Source organism: Nomascus leucogenys, chromosome 6, assembly GCF_006542625.1.
Source record: "Nomascus leucogenys isolate Asia chromosome 6, Asia_NLE_v1, whole genome shotgun sequence".
Taxonomy (NCBI): domain Eukaryota; kingdom Metazoa; phylum Chordata; class Mammalia; order Primates; family Hylobatidae; genus Nomascus; species Nomascus leucogenys.
The window spans coordinates 109937762-109953790 of NC_044386.1; the positions used below are offsets into that span (position 1 = coordinate 109937762).

Genomic DNA, 16029 nt, shown 5'->3' on the forward strand with positions numbered 1-16029 from the left:
GAATGTATCTCTTTGAATACATGGGCAAGTATGTGTAGGATAAATTCCTAGAGGTGGTATTCCTAGGTCAAAGGGAACGTGCATTTCAAATTTTGCAAAATTGCTCCCCAAAGAGGCTGCATGGATTATATTCTACCAGTAGTATGAATGAAAGGCCTATTTCCCCACATCTTTGTTGGGACAATTTTTTAAAAAATGAAGATTCTCGGATCTTCACAATTCTATGGCTTCCAAAACTTCTAGGATCAGTCCAGGGACCTGCATGTTTTAAAAATGTCTCAGAAAGCGAGACGTGATTAATATTTAAATTTCACACTATTTCACATTTCTGTGATTCTGACTCAGAAGGTCCGTGGAGCTGCCTTTGAAAACCACCAGGTTGGTGCATAGCACTCTGTATGCACCTCCGCTAGACACTGGCTTCCAGGTCCTGAAGCCCTTCCCTACTAATAAACAAACAGCTGAGATGTGGGGAAGTAGTCTGGGTTGAAAATAATGCTCTGGCACCTTTTGCTTGCAGATCTCCTTTTTCTGCCTTGCTGTGTTTTCCATTTTGGTCTTAAGTCTCTTTTTTTCTCAGATGAATCACTCAAGGGTCAACCTCTTCCCACAGGTTCACAAGAATGTACTTTAAACATGTACTCTTTGAGGACACATTCTTTGACGAGTGCTATTTTGAAGATGTAACATCAACAGATACCTACTTCAAAAATTGTACCATTGAATCAACCATCTTTTACAACACAGGTAGGTAAGAACATTGACAGACTGAATAGACTGTAACAAGAGACAGCTAGTGTTGTCCAAGAATCAAAATGGTCAGGCATAAACTTCGGGAGTAGGAAAGTATTCACAGATACAAATGCCAAGCCTTGGTGGGGAAATGGATTTTAGCCCCAGGCATGGCACAAATTAGGTGCACAGCCTTTGCTAAGGCATTTAATGTATCCGTATCTCAGTTTTATCACAAATGAAATGGAAACAAAAGTTCTAGCCAAATGTCCTCATCTCAGTGAGACTGATGCTATACACGAAGGATCTTTGGTATGAACAAAGGATGACACAAATAACAACTAGCATTCCAGGAGGGCTGCATTTTATGCACGGAATGCATTCTTGAAGACCTTGCACAATTTGAAACTTGCAAAATGCAAGACTCATGTTCTCACAATAATAAATGGAAAGGGAAAATTACATCTGTTCACATTTTTTGCATAAAGTGAAATACAAAGACTATTTTAAAATCATACTATTTCAGATTTCTGTGATTTAAAAAGTCCCAAAATTCTACCACTTCACCACTTGTTACTTTTACTACCCTCATCATAAATTAATAACATACCAAGTGAAGTTGGGGTATAAGGAAACCAACTGAGCTTCTTTAGGGGGCTTTACCTAAATTGTCTCAATGGAGAAATGTACTATTTTTTTTTTTTTTGATCCTTCTCTTATAGCTAATGAAACTGAGTTAAGGAAATCAAGACTGAAGCAACTTGCTCAAGGCCATGGTTAGCAAGTGGAGGGAGTTTGGATTCATCAATTTTTGGCTCTGAAGCCTGCAATCTTTCCACGGAACTACTTGCATTATGTCCAGATCTATGCTTTATTCTTGGCATCAGCAGCAAGGGATAGTTTATATAAGAACATCTTTTTCCTCTGTGATGTCAGCCTCAAGAGCTTCAATATCTGGTCTCTATATAATGTGGAGTCTCTTAATAATTCATTCTGGCACTAACCTTCCTGAATTTCCTTTTAGACTGATCTTGAAACAATAATGAGTTCCAGAAATTTAATAAGTGTCATTAAAAACTGGCATATCGTTTTATGATTTCAAGTTTGAATGACGCCTCCTCATTTGAATACTCTTACCATGGATATTCTTGCAAACACGTGTAGTCAGGAAATGTCAGAGCCGGGAGAAGCAGTGGAGATGATCAGGTGTACTCTTCCAGTTTTGTAGATTTGGTAGGTGGAGCCTCAGGGAGGTTAAAGAGGGTCAACAGCAGGGCCAGCTCCCCAAACGCAGGTTTCTCGGGAGCCTGTTTGGTACTTTTTCTGTCAGAACAGCTGATCTTAGAAGGTGTCAGAAGACTTGCAAACTGGTTCCAATGCAAATGGCTTTTATTTTGTAAGAATGTTCAGGTTTTGGCACAGACTACAGCACGGGCTCTGGAGTGATCGGCTCCATCTGGAACCAACTCTCTTGTGTTCTGCTCCCCTATGCCAGGTAGCCTCCAAGGAGAGGCCTAGCTGCCGTGGCCCTCGGTGTCTCAGTGTCACCTGATGGGTACGAACAGGACTGTTATCCCGCTGGAGAGATGATTTTTTTGTTTTTTAAAGACAAGATCTCCCTCTTTTGCCCAGGCTGGAGTGCATGCAGTGGCGTGACCATGGCTCAGTGTAGTCTTGACCTCCTGGCCTCAAGTGATCCTCCTGCCTCAGGTGCCAGAGTAGCTGGGACTACAGTCACACACCACCTCACCTAGCTAATTTAAAAAAAAAATTTTTTTTTTTTTTTTGGTAGAGATAAGGTCTCACTATGTTGCCCAGGCTAGTCCTGAACTCCTCAGCTCAAGTCACCCTCCTACCTCGGCCTCCTAAAATGCTGGGATTACAGATGTGAGCCACTACACCTGGCTGCATTTTTAAGTCTCTCAATGTTAGTTTAATTTCCCCTTGCTCTTAGGAACTTGAACAGGTCATTACATTTTTGGAAGTTTCTCTATTCATCCATACCTTGATGACATGGCCACATATTACCTTGACTTTGAGGCTGTCTGACTGGCAAAGGCTGGCACAGCCTGCCTACAGGAGGGGGCAGACTTCATCCCTGCCTCTGCCTTTCTCTCTCCAGCTCCCTTCCACTTACATGAACCAAAGGTTTCCTTCTCTCCCCAGACCTCTACGAGCATAAGTTCATCAACTGTCGGTTTATCAACTCCACCTTCCTGGAGCAGAAGGAGGGCTGCCACATGGACTTGGAGCAAGACAATGACTTCCTGATTTACCTCGTCAGCTTCCTGGGCAGCCTGTCTGTCTTACCTGGGAACATCATTTCTGCCCTGCTCATGGATAGAATTGGAAGGCTCAAGATGATTGGTGAGTTGTCAGCAGGGTCACTCCTGGGTTCCAATGCGCTGGGGTAGTGACTTTCAAGTGTATTAAAACAGGGAAATCTTCCCTTTTATTAAATAATTCTTGCACAATAAACCCAACAAGTAAGATTGCACCCGGGGCTATAGAGCCAAGGATGCATGCCTATAGAAAACTCCAGGGCTCCTGGGAAATAGTCAAGAATCTTTGGTCTAGGTGAGGGATTTTTGTTCATTTCCTGACAGAGAAATTCTGTGACAGTCATTTAATCTATTAGCACTTCAATAAGGGTAGTAATAATATCCATCCTGCCTCTTCATCAGATTATTGTCAGAAAAATATATAAAATGCTGCTGGGTGATGGTTTGATGTTTGAAGATAAATTGTATTACTTTTATTATTTAATAGCAATACTACTTTACGCTTTGGAGTTGGACAGCACCATGTTGAAATCCTATCACTGAAAGGCTGTTTGACCTTGAATATGTTCCTTTACTTCTCTGGGTCTCAGTTTCCTTACTTTTAAGAGAACGATTTCCACATCTAGCTTGTAGGGTTTTGTGAGAATTGAACATAAGTTACCTGTAACACTTGGCACATCGTAGGTTCTCAAAAATGGGAGCTATATTCATGTATGCCTTGCCTCATTCCATCGGGACTTGCAGCAATTTATTACAGAAACACATGCCATGAATGGTAAACAAGAAGCAAAATGTACACATTGAGGACCAGGGAAAATGTACATTAGAATATGAGTCAAGGCCAGGGGAGGGGAAGTGGACAATACATTATTAATAAACATGCCATTAGGGACCTGCCTTAGGGATGTCGTTGATTAGGAAAGTTAATACGAAGCTTCCTAGCAGCAACGTGCAAAAGGAAACACAATAAATCATAAAGTCATTTTGTTGAAGAAGAGAAAATTGATCAGGTCTTCATGGGAAGGAATTCTTTTCCTGGCATTTGGCTCATACTGAATATCACTATTATAAATAGTAGCATGCATATTCAGCGTGGTGAGCGTGAGAAGTGCCTGTGACTTCAGCTTTTTAATCTTGTGGTGAGGGTGGAGTCATCTCTTAGACATGGCAGACTTCATGCTCTCCTCTGTTAGAGGCAGTGCCTGGTTAGTCCTGAGGCCCTAGGGGGGAAGGGACAATGGCTTACTTGTTTCCGTAACCCCTGTGTCCAGCGCTGTGCCTGCAGTAGAGTTGACACTCAGCAATGCTGCTGAACTGACCAGAACGGATGAAGATGGTCTCTTTCCTAGGTTAGCCCCAAGCTTTCAGCAGAAGACACTACAGGTTGGCATCTTAAAAAAACTTTGGCTGGGAGTCAGGTGGCTCCATCTCTGCCAAGATTAGCTTTATGTGTTAACCCAAGTTCCTTTACTTCTTTGAGCTTCCATTTCCATTGTTAAAATAATACCTCCGTTTGCTTCAATGAGATAAGGGGTGTGAGAGCAGACATGTGACACTTCTGCCATTTGTCACCAGCCTTATGAATCCCAGAGTTTACCAGTGGAGTCTCTGGTCTGTTCATGAAGAAGCTGAGGAAGTTCTGGAGGAGGCAGGGTTATAAGGACGGGGTGGGTGCCCATGTCGACAAGAATGGTCCACCACCTAAGGACCTGCCACATGCTGCCTCACGGAAGTGGGGGTGGGGTCGCTGGGCACAGGGGCAGGCGGGATGGTGAGATAACAGACATCCTTTCCCTCACCACTGAAGCCCTTCTTATCGTCGTGAATACATCCCAGATCAAAACAATTCCTATAATTCTAAATAAAGGCATGCTCTCGAATGAGAGATCTAGAACTAATATTTAATCATTGTTTATAGCCTACTCTCTTGTGAATGCCTCTGTTCTGTTTCTGAGCTAGAGGCAAGTTTGTTAAGAGCTCAGACAGGACCTTCTTTGTCTCTCTACCCTTCAGTCTTTAGTAAAAGGCCTACATGCAGTGGGTCGACTGTGACACTGGCAAGTGCATGGTAAAGACAAGGTGCTCAATTAATACCTATTTCACTAGGATATGGGATGTGGCGGAACCACTTTGAAATCGCCCTATCCCCAGCTCTCAGACCAACCCCGCTAGAAAATCTGCAAGCACATTTTTGTTCTGCTTAATCTGCAGGGCTTTTTGTAGTGTGCAAGTCGTTTCTTGTTATCAGCGGAGTAGAAGTTTTCCTGATTAGGCTGTTACCCACTCATTTATTCATTCAATAACATTTATTTATGCAGTAGTTATTCTCTCAAGGCTGTGTGGGAGGCAATGGGAATGCAACAGTAATTGAGACAGACAATATCCCTGTGCTTAAGGCGCAAATGATCTATTGGGAGAGGCAGACTTCAACTAGAAATTTCATTTACCTAAGCACTATGACATGCTTATTGTTATTGAATATTATGAATATTGAACATGTGTTCAATATTAACACATTGAACCCTCACAATAACCCTATGAGGTAGGCCCTATTTTATTTTATTTTATTTCATTTTATTTTTTTAATTTATTAAATTATTTTATTTTATTTTATTTTTTATTATTATTATACTTTAAGTTTTAGGGTACATGTGCACAATGTGCAGGTTTGTTACATATGTATCCATGTGCCATGTTGCTGTACTGCACCCATTAACTCGTCATTTAGCATTAGGTATATCTCCTAATGCTATCCCTCCCCCCTCCCCCCACCCCACAACAGTCTCCGGAGTGTGATGTTCCCCTTCCTGTGTCCATGTGTTCTCGTTGGTCAGTTCCCACCTATGAGTGAGAACACGCGGTGTTTGGTTTTTTGTCCTTGCGATAGTTTGCTGAGAATGATGATTTCCTGTTTCATCCATGTCCCCACAAAAGACATGAACTTATCATTTTTATGGCTGCATAGTATTCCATGGTGTATATGTGCCACATTTTCTTAATCCAGTCTATCATTGTTGGACATTTGGGTTGGTTCCAAGTCTTTGCTATTGTGAATAGGAGGTAGGCACTATTTTAATCAACATTTGAGAGATGGGGACAGTGAGACAGCTCACAGAAAGGTGAAGCAACTCACTCACGGTCACACAGGTAGTAAACAAGCCGGCATTTGCACCCAGGCCTCCCAATTACCAGAGGAATAAGAATTATGGAAGTGGAAGTACACTGGGCCCTGGGGACTTACAGCAGGAACATCTAACAAGTTGAAGGATCAGGGAAGGCCTCCCTGACTATTAGCTGATTTGTCAGATGATCATGTTTTGTGGTTATCAAGTGTTTGCCAGCATTTACTGTAAGCCAAGCCCTGTGGCTGGCCCCTCTGAGGGATGCATGCATGTAGAGGGTATTGTCCACAGAGCACTTGGGGTCCTGTAGATGCCAGTTGCCCCTGTTCTAGTTCTCTCCTAGCTTTTGGAAAAAGGTTACCAGACACCTGCTCACAGCCCTACCACTTCCCAGAGTAAGCAGAATCCAGTTGGACAGTTATCATTTCCTAGTTCATCAGCAAGGATTGGCACTAGTCTTGCAGCCCCAGCTCTGAGGGTGACACTCCAGGCCGAGGACCATCCCTGGGGAGGTGTTTCTTATTGAGGCCAGGTCAGCCTCTGGCTTCTTGACAACTGGAATACCTTCCTCCCGCAGGGTCCTGGTGCCTGGTGGGGCACTCGTGCCCTTTGTCCCGGTTGGTTGGTTGAGACCTGCTTCCTTCCCACCTTTCTGCTCACCCTATTTCCACCTCATCGCCAGTCACTTTCCTAGTCTGCAACCTGTTTTGCCATGTTCTGCATCCACCTTGGACTTGGAGCTTGCATCCCAAGGTCCTCTAGGCTGAACTTACTGGAATTGGGCAGCATTTGACAGTCTTCTTTGGATGGGATCTCCCAGCAGCTCTATAAGGGCTGTGCTGCTCATTTTCTGTTCACTCCCATCCCCACCCCAGAGATCTGAGCTGCACTTCTCCGCCCTGCTGGGAGCCCCGCGAGGCTAACCTCATGGACTGCATACTTAGATTCCTGGAGGGGAAAAAGGATTCACCTCAGATAGTTCTAGTGAGGAAACTTTACTCATAGGGCTTTTAGAGGTGTGGACAGGGTTATGGAAACAAATAAGGCAGGTGAGGCACCCAGACACTAGCAAAAGTGAGAAGCAGTCACCACCTCTATGGCTGTGAGGACAAGGAGGGAAAATTGCACTCACAGAGCTCCATGGGGGCTGGAGCCATGGAGCAAGAGCTACCTGGGAGGAACTGGGGTCTTGGAGGGATGCAGCCATTGCCAGAAAAGGCCTTCTACCCCAGGGGAGGAGTTGGGGAGAGGTACTCCAGCCCCTTTCCCCTCCCAGCTGATAAGTCCATGGGGTTAGCGTGTAGAGGGTATGTACAGAGCACATGTACAGAGTACAGAATATAGCGCAGGGCTGAGAAGGGCAGGTCAGATCTCTGGGGTGGGGATTTGGGTAAATGGGGAATAGCACCGCCTTTCTTCAGGTTTCCCTTCAATAGCCCATGTACAGGTGTGTTCTCACCAGGTTATAAGCTCCATGAGAATGGATTGTTTTAAAAAATTATTTTTTTATTTTTAATGGATAAATTATAATTGTGTATTTTGATGGGCCACAGTGTGATGTTTTGATGCATGTATACGATGTGGAATGATTAAGTCAAGCTAATTAACATATCCATCACCATGCATATATCTGTTTTGTGGTGAGAATATTTGAAATTTACTCTCTTAGCAATTTGGAAATATACAATACATTGTTAGTGACTGTAGTCACCATGCTGTGTAGTAGATCTCGAAAAGTGAGATGATGCAGATGTTTCTGTGCCTGGTTTACCCCGTGGACTGTATCTAGCATCCTGCCTTCCAGGTTCATCCATGTTGTCATAGAAGGCAGAATTCCTTTCTTTTCTTTTCATTTCTTTTCTTTTCCTTCCTTCCTCTCTCTCTCTCTTTCTCTCTCCTTCCTTCCTTCCTTCCTTCCTTCCTTCCTTCCTTCCTTCCTTCCTTCCTTCCTTCTTTTCTCTTTCTTCTTTTTTTGACAGTGTCTTGCTCTGTCACCCAGGCTGGAGTTCAGTGGCACCATCTCGGCTCACTGCAACCTCTGCCTCCCAGCTTCAAATAATTCTCGTGCCTCAGCCTCCCAAGTAGCTGGGACTACAGGTGTGCACCACCAAGTCTGGCTACATTTTGTATTTTTCGTAGATACAGGGTTTCACCATGTTGGTCAGGCTGGTCTCGAACTCCTGACCTCAAGTGATCCACCCACCTTGGCCTCCCGAAGTGCTGGGATTACAGGTGTGAGACACTGTGCCTGCCAGAATTCCTTTCTTTTTGATGTCTGAATAGTATCCCATTGTGTATGTAAACCACATTTTCTTTATCCACTCATCTGTTGATGGCCACTTAGGTTGACTCCACATTTTGACTATTGTGAATATTGCTACATTGAACAAGAGGCACAGATCTCTTGCACATCCTGGTTTCAAATCAAGACTGAGGTTTTTGTTTTTGTTTTTTGGCCGATACTGATGTAGCTCAAGCACCTGGAACAGTGTCTGGTACATAATAGATTCTCAACAAATGCCCCTATCTGCCCCGTCCCGTCACTCTGAGCTGGGCACCACCTTAGAGTCGTGACTTCAGAATCCTTCCTAAGTCTGGTGATCCGACCCACGCAGAGAGCTCTAATGCCATGTCTGGGGTGCCATGTGAGGGTTCCAGCTGTGCTCTCCCTGTGTGGAGGATGAACCTAATACTTCAGGCAGCCTTGGCTTCAGGTGTACCAGTGAGGGTGGGAGATGGGGCGAGAACTGTGAGTGACAGCCATGTGCAAGACACAGGCCTCATGTTTCTTTTTGCCCTTGAACTCCCCCTGCAGGTGGCTCCATGCTAATCTCTGCAGTCTGCTGCTTCTTCCTCTTTTTTGGCAACAGCGAGTCTGCGATGATCGGCTGGCAGTGCCTGTTCTGTGGGACAAGCATTGCAGCCTGGAATGCTCTGGATGTGATCACAGTGGAGCTGTATCCCACCAACCAGAGGTCAGTTCTTCCCCGGGCTTTCCTCAGGGACTTGTTTGGGCTTCTTTGGCCAGAAGTCTACCTGCTCCCTAAATCTCATGCTGTGCATGGCCATCGTGGTCTTCCTGCTATTCCATGAAACAAACATCTCTTATGTTGAGCCTCTCCTGCGTGGTGGATGGCATAGAACTGAAAGTTGGCAGGCTAGGGCTTGATGGGGTGGGAAGGATGGCAAGAAGCAAAGGATGGGAGCAAACTATGTCCAGGAGAAGGAAATAAGAGTGAAAAGTTGGCAAAACCGTATGTGTCATGTAATCCACAAGAGAGAACAGACCTCCAAGGGGAGATAAGGCAAAAAAGTGAAGAGCTGGAATAGCACAGGGTGGGGGCAAGGAGAGAAATAAAGGTCGGGAGGCAGCATGAAGTCCAGGGAATCTGCAGAGAATGTGCAGGGAGGCCCAGGGGTTACTTTTATTTTGCACAAGTCATGTATGGGAAGAGGCCTGGTTTAAAGGCATAGGGTCAAGGCCATTACTTAGTAATTGTTTTTCTTTGTGGAGGGGGAATTGTGAATTTTAAGGAGAGAAGATAAGAGGCCCTGTGGTCAAAAAGGAATGTGAAGTGGTAAGGAAGGTGGGTAAATGAAATTCTGCAAAAACCTTAATAATATTTCCAAAATTGGTGACAGAGGTATTGGGATATAGATAACTAAGGAAGCGCACACTGTGTCATATTTGGAGCCCCTTTCATTTGAATCAAAGAACTGCTAAGTTTTACACAAAATAACAGGATGACAAATGATTATTATTTGAATATGATGTGATTTTACATCTAGGAAACCTCAGAGAATTAACTAATGAGACTACTATAGACAAAAAGACAATTCGGTCAGGCGGTCAGTAATAAAACTAAATTATGTATAGGTTTTAAAATATATCAAAAAAGTTAAAGATGCAATTGAAATCCATTTAATAACAGCAGACATCATAAAATAATTAGGGATCAACTTGACAAGTGAAACACTCAAATGAAGAAAACCATAAAGCTTTACTAAGAGATATAACAAAAGACACATAAGAGAAGATAAATATATGCCAGCTCAGTGAGTTGGGAGGCCGAGGCAAAAGGATTGCTTGAGGGCAGGAGTTCAAGATCAGCCTGGGCAATACAGTGAGACCCCATCTCTACAGAATATATTAGAAAATTAGCCAGGCATAGTGGCATGTGCCTGTAGTCCTAGCTAGTCAGGAGGCTGAGGGGGAGAGCTGCTAGAGCCCTGGGGTTTCAAGGTTACAATGTGCTAGGATCACAACACTGCACACCAACCTGGGTGACAGAGACAGACCCTGTCTCAGAAAATGTATATATTTATGGATCATATATTTACATATAATTATGATAGTACATATAATTAATAACATATAATTAGTATACATTATTATATATAAATATACATATTTAAAAGACAAGATATACCTAATTTTGGATAAGAAGATTCAATTTTGCAAAAATGTCAAATTTTATTTAGTTTTTTTCTAACATAAAAGAATTCGTTCAAAATTCAACAAGTTGTTTTTTTCCCCTCTGGGAACTTGAAAAAAGTTTATTTAAAAAAGGACATATGTTGGCCGGGCGCGGTGGCTCACGCCTGTAATCCCAGCACTTTGGGAGGCTGAGGCGGGTGGATCACGAGGTCAGGAGATCGAGACCATCCTGGCTAACATGGTGAAACCCCGTCTCTACTAAAAATATGAAAAATTAGCCGGGTGTGGTGGCGGGGGCCTGTAGTCCCAGCTACTCAGGAGGCTGAGGCAGGAGAATGGCATGAACCCGGGAGGCAGAGCTTGCAGTGAGCTGAGATGGCACCACTGCACTCCAGCCTGGGGGACAGAGCGAGACGCCGTCTCAAAAAAAAAAAAAAAAAGCATATATGTTAAAAGATCCAAGAAAACACAAAAACAAAGATACTAAGACAAAAAAGACTGGGTTGATGAATATAAAGCTACAGTGTGGTACAGTTATAGACAAAAATGAAAGAAGAGTTTTAAGTACAAAAATATACCCACATTCTTAATAAACTTGTGGTATGAGAAAGAAACGTTTTATTTCAGTTGGGGAGAGGTAGTACTGGGGATATTGCCTCTGCATACAGATGGGGTCATGAAAGAATAAATGATTAGTAATAGTTCTCACTGGAAAGTGTGATTGAAAGATCATAATTAGGCTTAGGTTTTGCTGTGGCTGACAGAAACCTCAAATAACTGTGGTCGTAAGAAGGTTAAGCACTGCATTTTTCTTTCCTGAAAAAGTCTAGAGTGGGTGGTGCAGCCTCTTTCTATCTCATTGTTTTTCCTTGCATGGACTCATCATGGTCCAAAATGAAACCATCTGTGTTCCATCATGAAGCAGGATTGAAGGAAAAGAATGAAGGGAAACAGAGCAAAAGGCCCACCTGCAACGTCTCTTAGGGAAGTTTCTTGGGAACTGCTGCCACTTGCACTTACATCCCATTGGCCAAAACTAAGTCACATGGTCATGCTCAGCAGCAAATCAGTCTGGGAAATGTAGTCCTACATTTGGGGAAATGCTATTGTGGGCAACTGGCAATCTCCGCTTCAGGAGGGTTGAGAGTGTTAAAAGGGGGAACATTTACACCTTCTGCTTTGCATACTTCTTCATCCTTTCAAGATTTCCATAGTAAGCATGTAGTACCTATAACATTTTTTTAAATAGACATCTTTGAAAAAAAAAAACAAAAAAGAAAAACACTTGAAGAAAATACTTCGAAATGTTTTTTTTTTTGTTTGTTTTTGAGACGGAGTCTCGCTCTGTCGCCCAGGCTGGAGTGCAATGGCGCAATCTCGGCCCACTGCAAGCTCCGCCTCCCGGGTTCACGCCATTCTCCTGCCTCAGCCTCTCCGAGTAGCTGGGACTACAGGCGCCCGCCACCACGCCCGGCTAATTTTTTTGTATTTTTAGTAGAGACGGGGTTTCACCGTGGTCTCGATCTCCTGACCTCGTGATCCGCCCGCCTCGGCCTCCCAAAGTGCTGGGATTACAAGCGTGAGCCACCGCGCCCGGCCTTCAAAATGTTAATAGAGGTGATTGTCTCTCGGTGAAGAGGTTAGATATCCATGCATCTTTATATTATTCTGTATTTCCAAATTTGACTACAATGAGAATGTGTTATTTTTATATTTAGGAAAAAAAATTCCCTTGCACCCTCTTCCCCCTGCAATAAGGAAAAGAAAGAGCCCGGTCCTGTTCATCTAATGAGGTTGAGAATGTCAGAATTATTTCCATTCTTCCTCTTTTACAGAGCAACAGCCTTCGGCATTCTCAATGGATTATGCAAATTTGGCGCCATCCTGGGAAACACCATCTTTGCTTCTTTTGTTGGGATAACCAAAGTGGTCCCCATCCTTCTGGCTGCTGCTTCTCTGGTTGGGGGTGGCCTGATTGCCCTTCGATTGCCAGAGACTCGAGAACAGGTCCTGATGTGAACAACCTATGGGAAAAGGAAAGGTCGAGAGAATCTTGTCCAGGACACTAAAATGCATCCACACTTCCTGCCTATCACAGTCCAGAGGACACCTTGGATAACACGGGAGGAGAAGTCAACTTTGTGACCCCTAGTTTAGGACCCACTTCAGCCTGTCAATATGTTTGTAACTCAGGTGACTGATTTGGGGGTGCCCTGAGCCACCCTTAGAATCACAGAGCTGCGTGTTTAACTTCAGGTCTTCCCAGTCCAAGGCAGGGAGAGGATTCTCCAGGGAGTGCACACACTATGCGGGGAGTAAGCATTTCTCTAAGTCAAGTGCAAGGACTTACTTGCATTTCAAAAGGAATTAGAGGGTAAGAAACACCCAAGCTCCTCCAGAAAGCTCCTTGGAGCCCAGCAACTTAACAAATCAACTTGGAAGTTAGAGTCATTATATGAAGATTGGGCTTGAAGTACAGGATACATATATTTTTGCATTTAAAAGTATCACTTATCATATTTTCCACTCAAAAATTGGCATAGTAGCATTGAGGATACTCTGATCTAGAAAGCCAAATATTTGAGCAACATCTATAGAGATCTACTTTTCTCTTATGTCTCCTAGGCCTTCCACGATAATTAGGTGATACATTTAAGAAGGATATTTATTTCTGTTTTGCTCTATTCAAAGAAACTGAATGGGATAGTTATTCTGTAAACTAAGTTTGTATATAACTTTATTTGGGTTTAATTTCCACAACTGGTATCTACAAATATTGCCAGCATTTTAGCCATATTTTGGGAGAACTTGGTGTTTGAGGTCCCAGGAAATGAGGTCTGATCAAATGCAATGCAAGCACAATTTCTTACAGCCATTTAACTTTCTGTTGGGGGGACACACTTAACAAACTCACATTGTACAGTCCACTTAATCCAGGCACTTTTCTTTGTGCAGGTGGGGTGAGTAGTTACTTCTCTCTCTCACACAGATGACTTGTGAAACTCAAGCTCACCATCTTCAGTGCTGGCATTTTACTTTGCCACTCACCCAAAAACAATGTGAGATGTGTTCAGTGGCCTCTGGTACTCTTTGTAGGCAAGAATCAAACAACACGGGGACTGAGGGAGGGATGGGGAAGTGTAGCCATAGTTCTTCCAAATGTAAATACTTTTTGTTTGTTCTAGTGGTAAAATGCAAATGCAATCCATATTTGTTGGGATGGTCAGGTCTCATGAGAAATCTATGCTATGTGTCCAGGGCTTTTGAAACAGAGTCCATTGGAGTGGGAGTTAGGGAGTGTAGTGGATGCCAATACGTTTTTCTTCAGTGCTTAAGAGAACTGTTTCCTGAAGTCCAGCTTTGAACATAAACAGGAGTGTGGGTTGGGGGAGGAGCCTAGGACAAACCTTTCTGACGAAGGTCAGCGATAGACTGAAGTCTTGACTGCATGGAAGAGGAACAACATCAAAACTGTCTGACAATGGAGGGGACAGTGAGCTATGCACAACCGCCAGCGGAGGTGAACTTGAACCTGCCCAGGCCGGATGAACATCAGCCGGCAAGAACTGCTTCTTTGAGTTGATTTGCAATGCTCTCAATGGGCAAGTGCCACATTTTCCCTGTCAGAGATCTCCAAAAATTTAAAACAGAATAATAATGGCTGTATCGAGTGTTTTCTCAGTTTTGGAGAAATGCTTAGGTCCTATGATAGCTTCGGGACATCTTTCTGTAATTTTCCTCAATTAACGGGTTGGTAGGGGTAAATCTTATGACACCTTTCCACCGTCGATTTGAGATCAGTTTTAGTGATTAAAATGTTTACTCTCCTTCTGTCAACCCTCACCTTTTTATTTACACCCCTCCCTTCTTTTCCTGTACAGGGAGAGAAGACATATCGACTCTGACTGGACACCGTGATTCCTCCAAATATATATACCACTGTGTGTTATCTTTCTCTCAGTGTTTTACAGGAGTGCTAACATAATGCTGTGTCAATAATGAAAGGCTTGATGTAATGTAGCTGTAATTTACTTTCCATATGAATACAGTGGCTAGTTTCATAAAAGAGAATTGTGTGAGTCTGGGATTACCACATCTAAAACATTATTCTTTAATGGGATAATACAATTCATTGAGCAGCTACCACTTAAAAAATTTGCAGGACAGTTAGAGCCTGCATTTCTAGTTAAGATGGATCTCGTAAATTTAAAATTGGATTAACTTTTGAGTGTGGGGTGGCTGCGATAATTTGGGGGCTAACTCCATTTGGTTTCCAAGCTCTCACTTCTGCATTATCTTTACGGCTCTTTAAACCAGCCACCTAGCCAATCAAGGACAATTCCCATCTCATCCATCACTCAGGTCTTTGTAAAGGGTGCAGCCAAGCTCTGCAGACTTTTCTCATGAAGGATTGTCTAGCCTGAGTACCTAGGTACTTCTTAAATGCTGTCACTCCTGCTGAGATAAATGCGTCTTTAAAAATAGTCTCTGTGGCAGGTCACTGGTGGACAATATATAGCATTCTGGCCATCCACTTCTTTTTCATTTCATGGTCTACCCCAAGAGACTCCCAATGTCGGCTGTGGAGGGTTAAAGGGATTAGGCTCTCCTTTGTTGAGCAAATCTGTTCACAGTTCCTGATGATGTATTTTATGATGCCCAGCTTGGAAATAGTTGCTTTCCATAGTCTCAACTGTATTGTGTCATCTCCTGATGCTGATTTTTGATCTTTTGTTTTATTAAAAATAATTAGTGAAAGAGGTGTGCCTATCTGTGAAGTTTGTAGTACATTATCCTGAGGTCATGTAACAAATGACTCCCAACCCAGCGTTCTCTGCTACCTTGTGTTAGTTCATTAAAACTAAACAATAAAAAATAACTGTAGGGAAACCTTAAGAACTGGGGTTGGAGATTATTTTCAGGCACTAAGGTCTCTTCTGTATTCCTAAATTGATTGAATCAGCTGGGAGAAACATCGAGAATCGCTTCCTTCAACTTTTATTTTGCAGCATGGGGACCTTGAGAGGTTAAACAATGTGGCCCAGGTTACATGTAATGTGAGGAGTGGGCGACAAGGCCTAAGGTGATGCTCTAATGACAGTTCTGGGGGAGCCTGCAGTTTGGGGAATGGGACAATGTGACAAATACTCTCCATTCCCTGAGACCATTCATTGACTATTCCCTTGGTGGCTTTACTAGAATGAGTGGAAGCATCAGTTTAAACATAAAAAGATTAGTATTTATCCATTCATTCATTCAGCAAATACTTATTGAGCCCTGACCATGGGCCAGGCCCTGTGCTAAGCCCTGGGAACACAGTGATGAAAAAACTGGCCACAGTTTCTGCCTCCTGCGTCATTCCACTTACAGTGAGTGGGCAAGATGGATATTAAATTGGCCATAAACACCGAGTACGATGACCTTACAATCTGCAAAATGCACCTTTCATTTGTAA

General features: G+C 43.2%; 1 protein-coding gene across 2 annotated transcripts in view; it reads left to right on the forward strand.

Annotated features, from left to right (window-relative positions):
• SV2B (synaptic vesicle glycoprotein 2B) overlaps positions 1-15470 on the forward strand; it is a 108860-nt gene extending 93390 nt beyond the window's left edge. The window contains exons 10-13 of one of the 2 annotated variants that reach the window (XM_012507144.2): positions 614-747; positions 2899-3099; positions 8952-9111; positions 12410-15470. In XM_012507144.2, the coding sequence (XP_012362598.1) occupies positions 614-747; positions 2899-3099; positions 8952-9111; positions 12410-12593 (679 nt within the window). In that variant the 3' untranslated portion in view covers positions 12594-15470. The remainder of the gene's footprint in view (positions 1-613; positions 748-2898; positions 3100-8951; positions 9112-12409) is intronic. The other variant, XM_030815053.1, reaches the window with a different exon arrangement.
• The last annotated feature ends 559 nt before the right edge of the window (positions 15471-16029 follow it).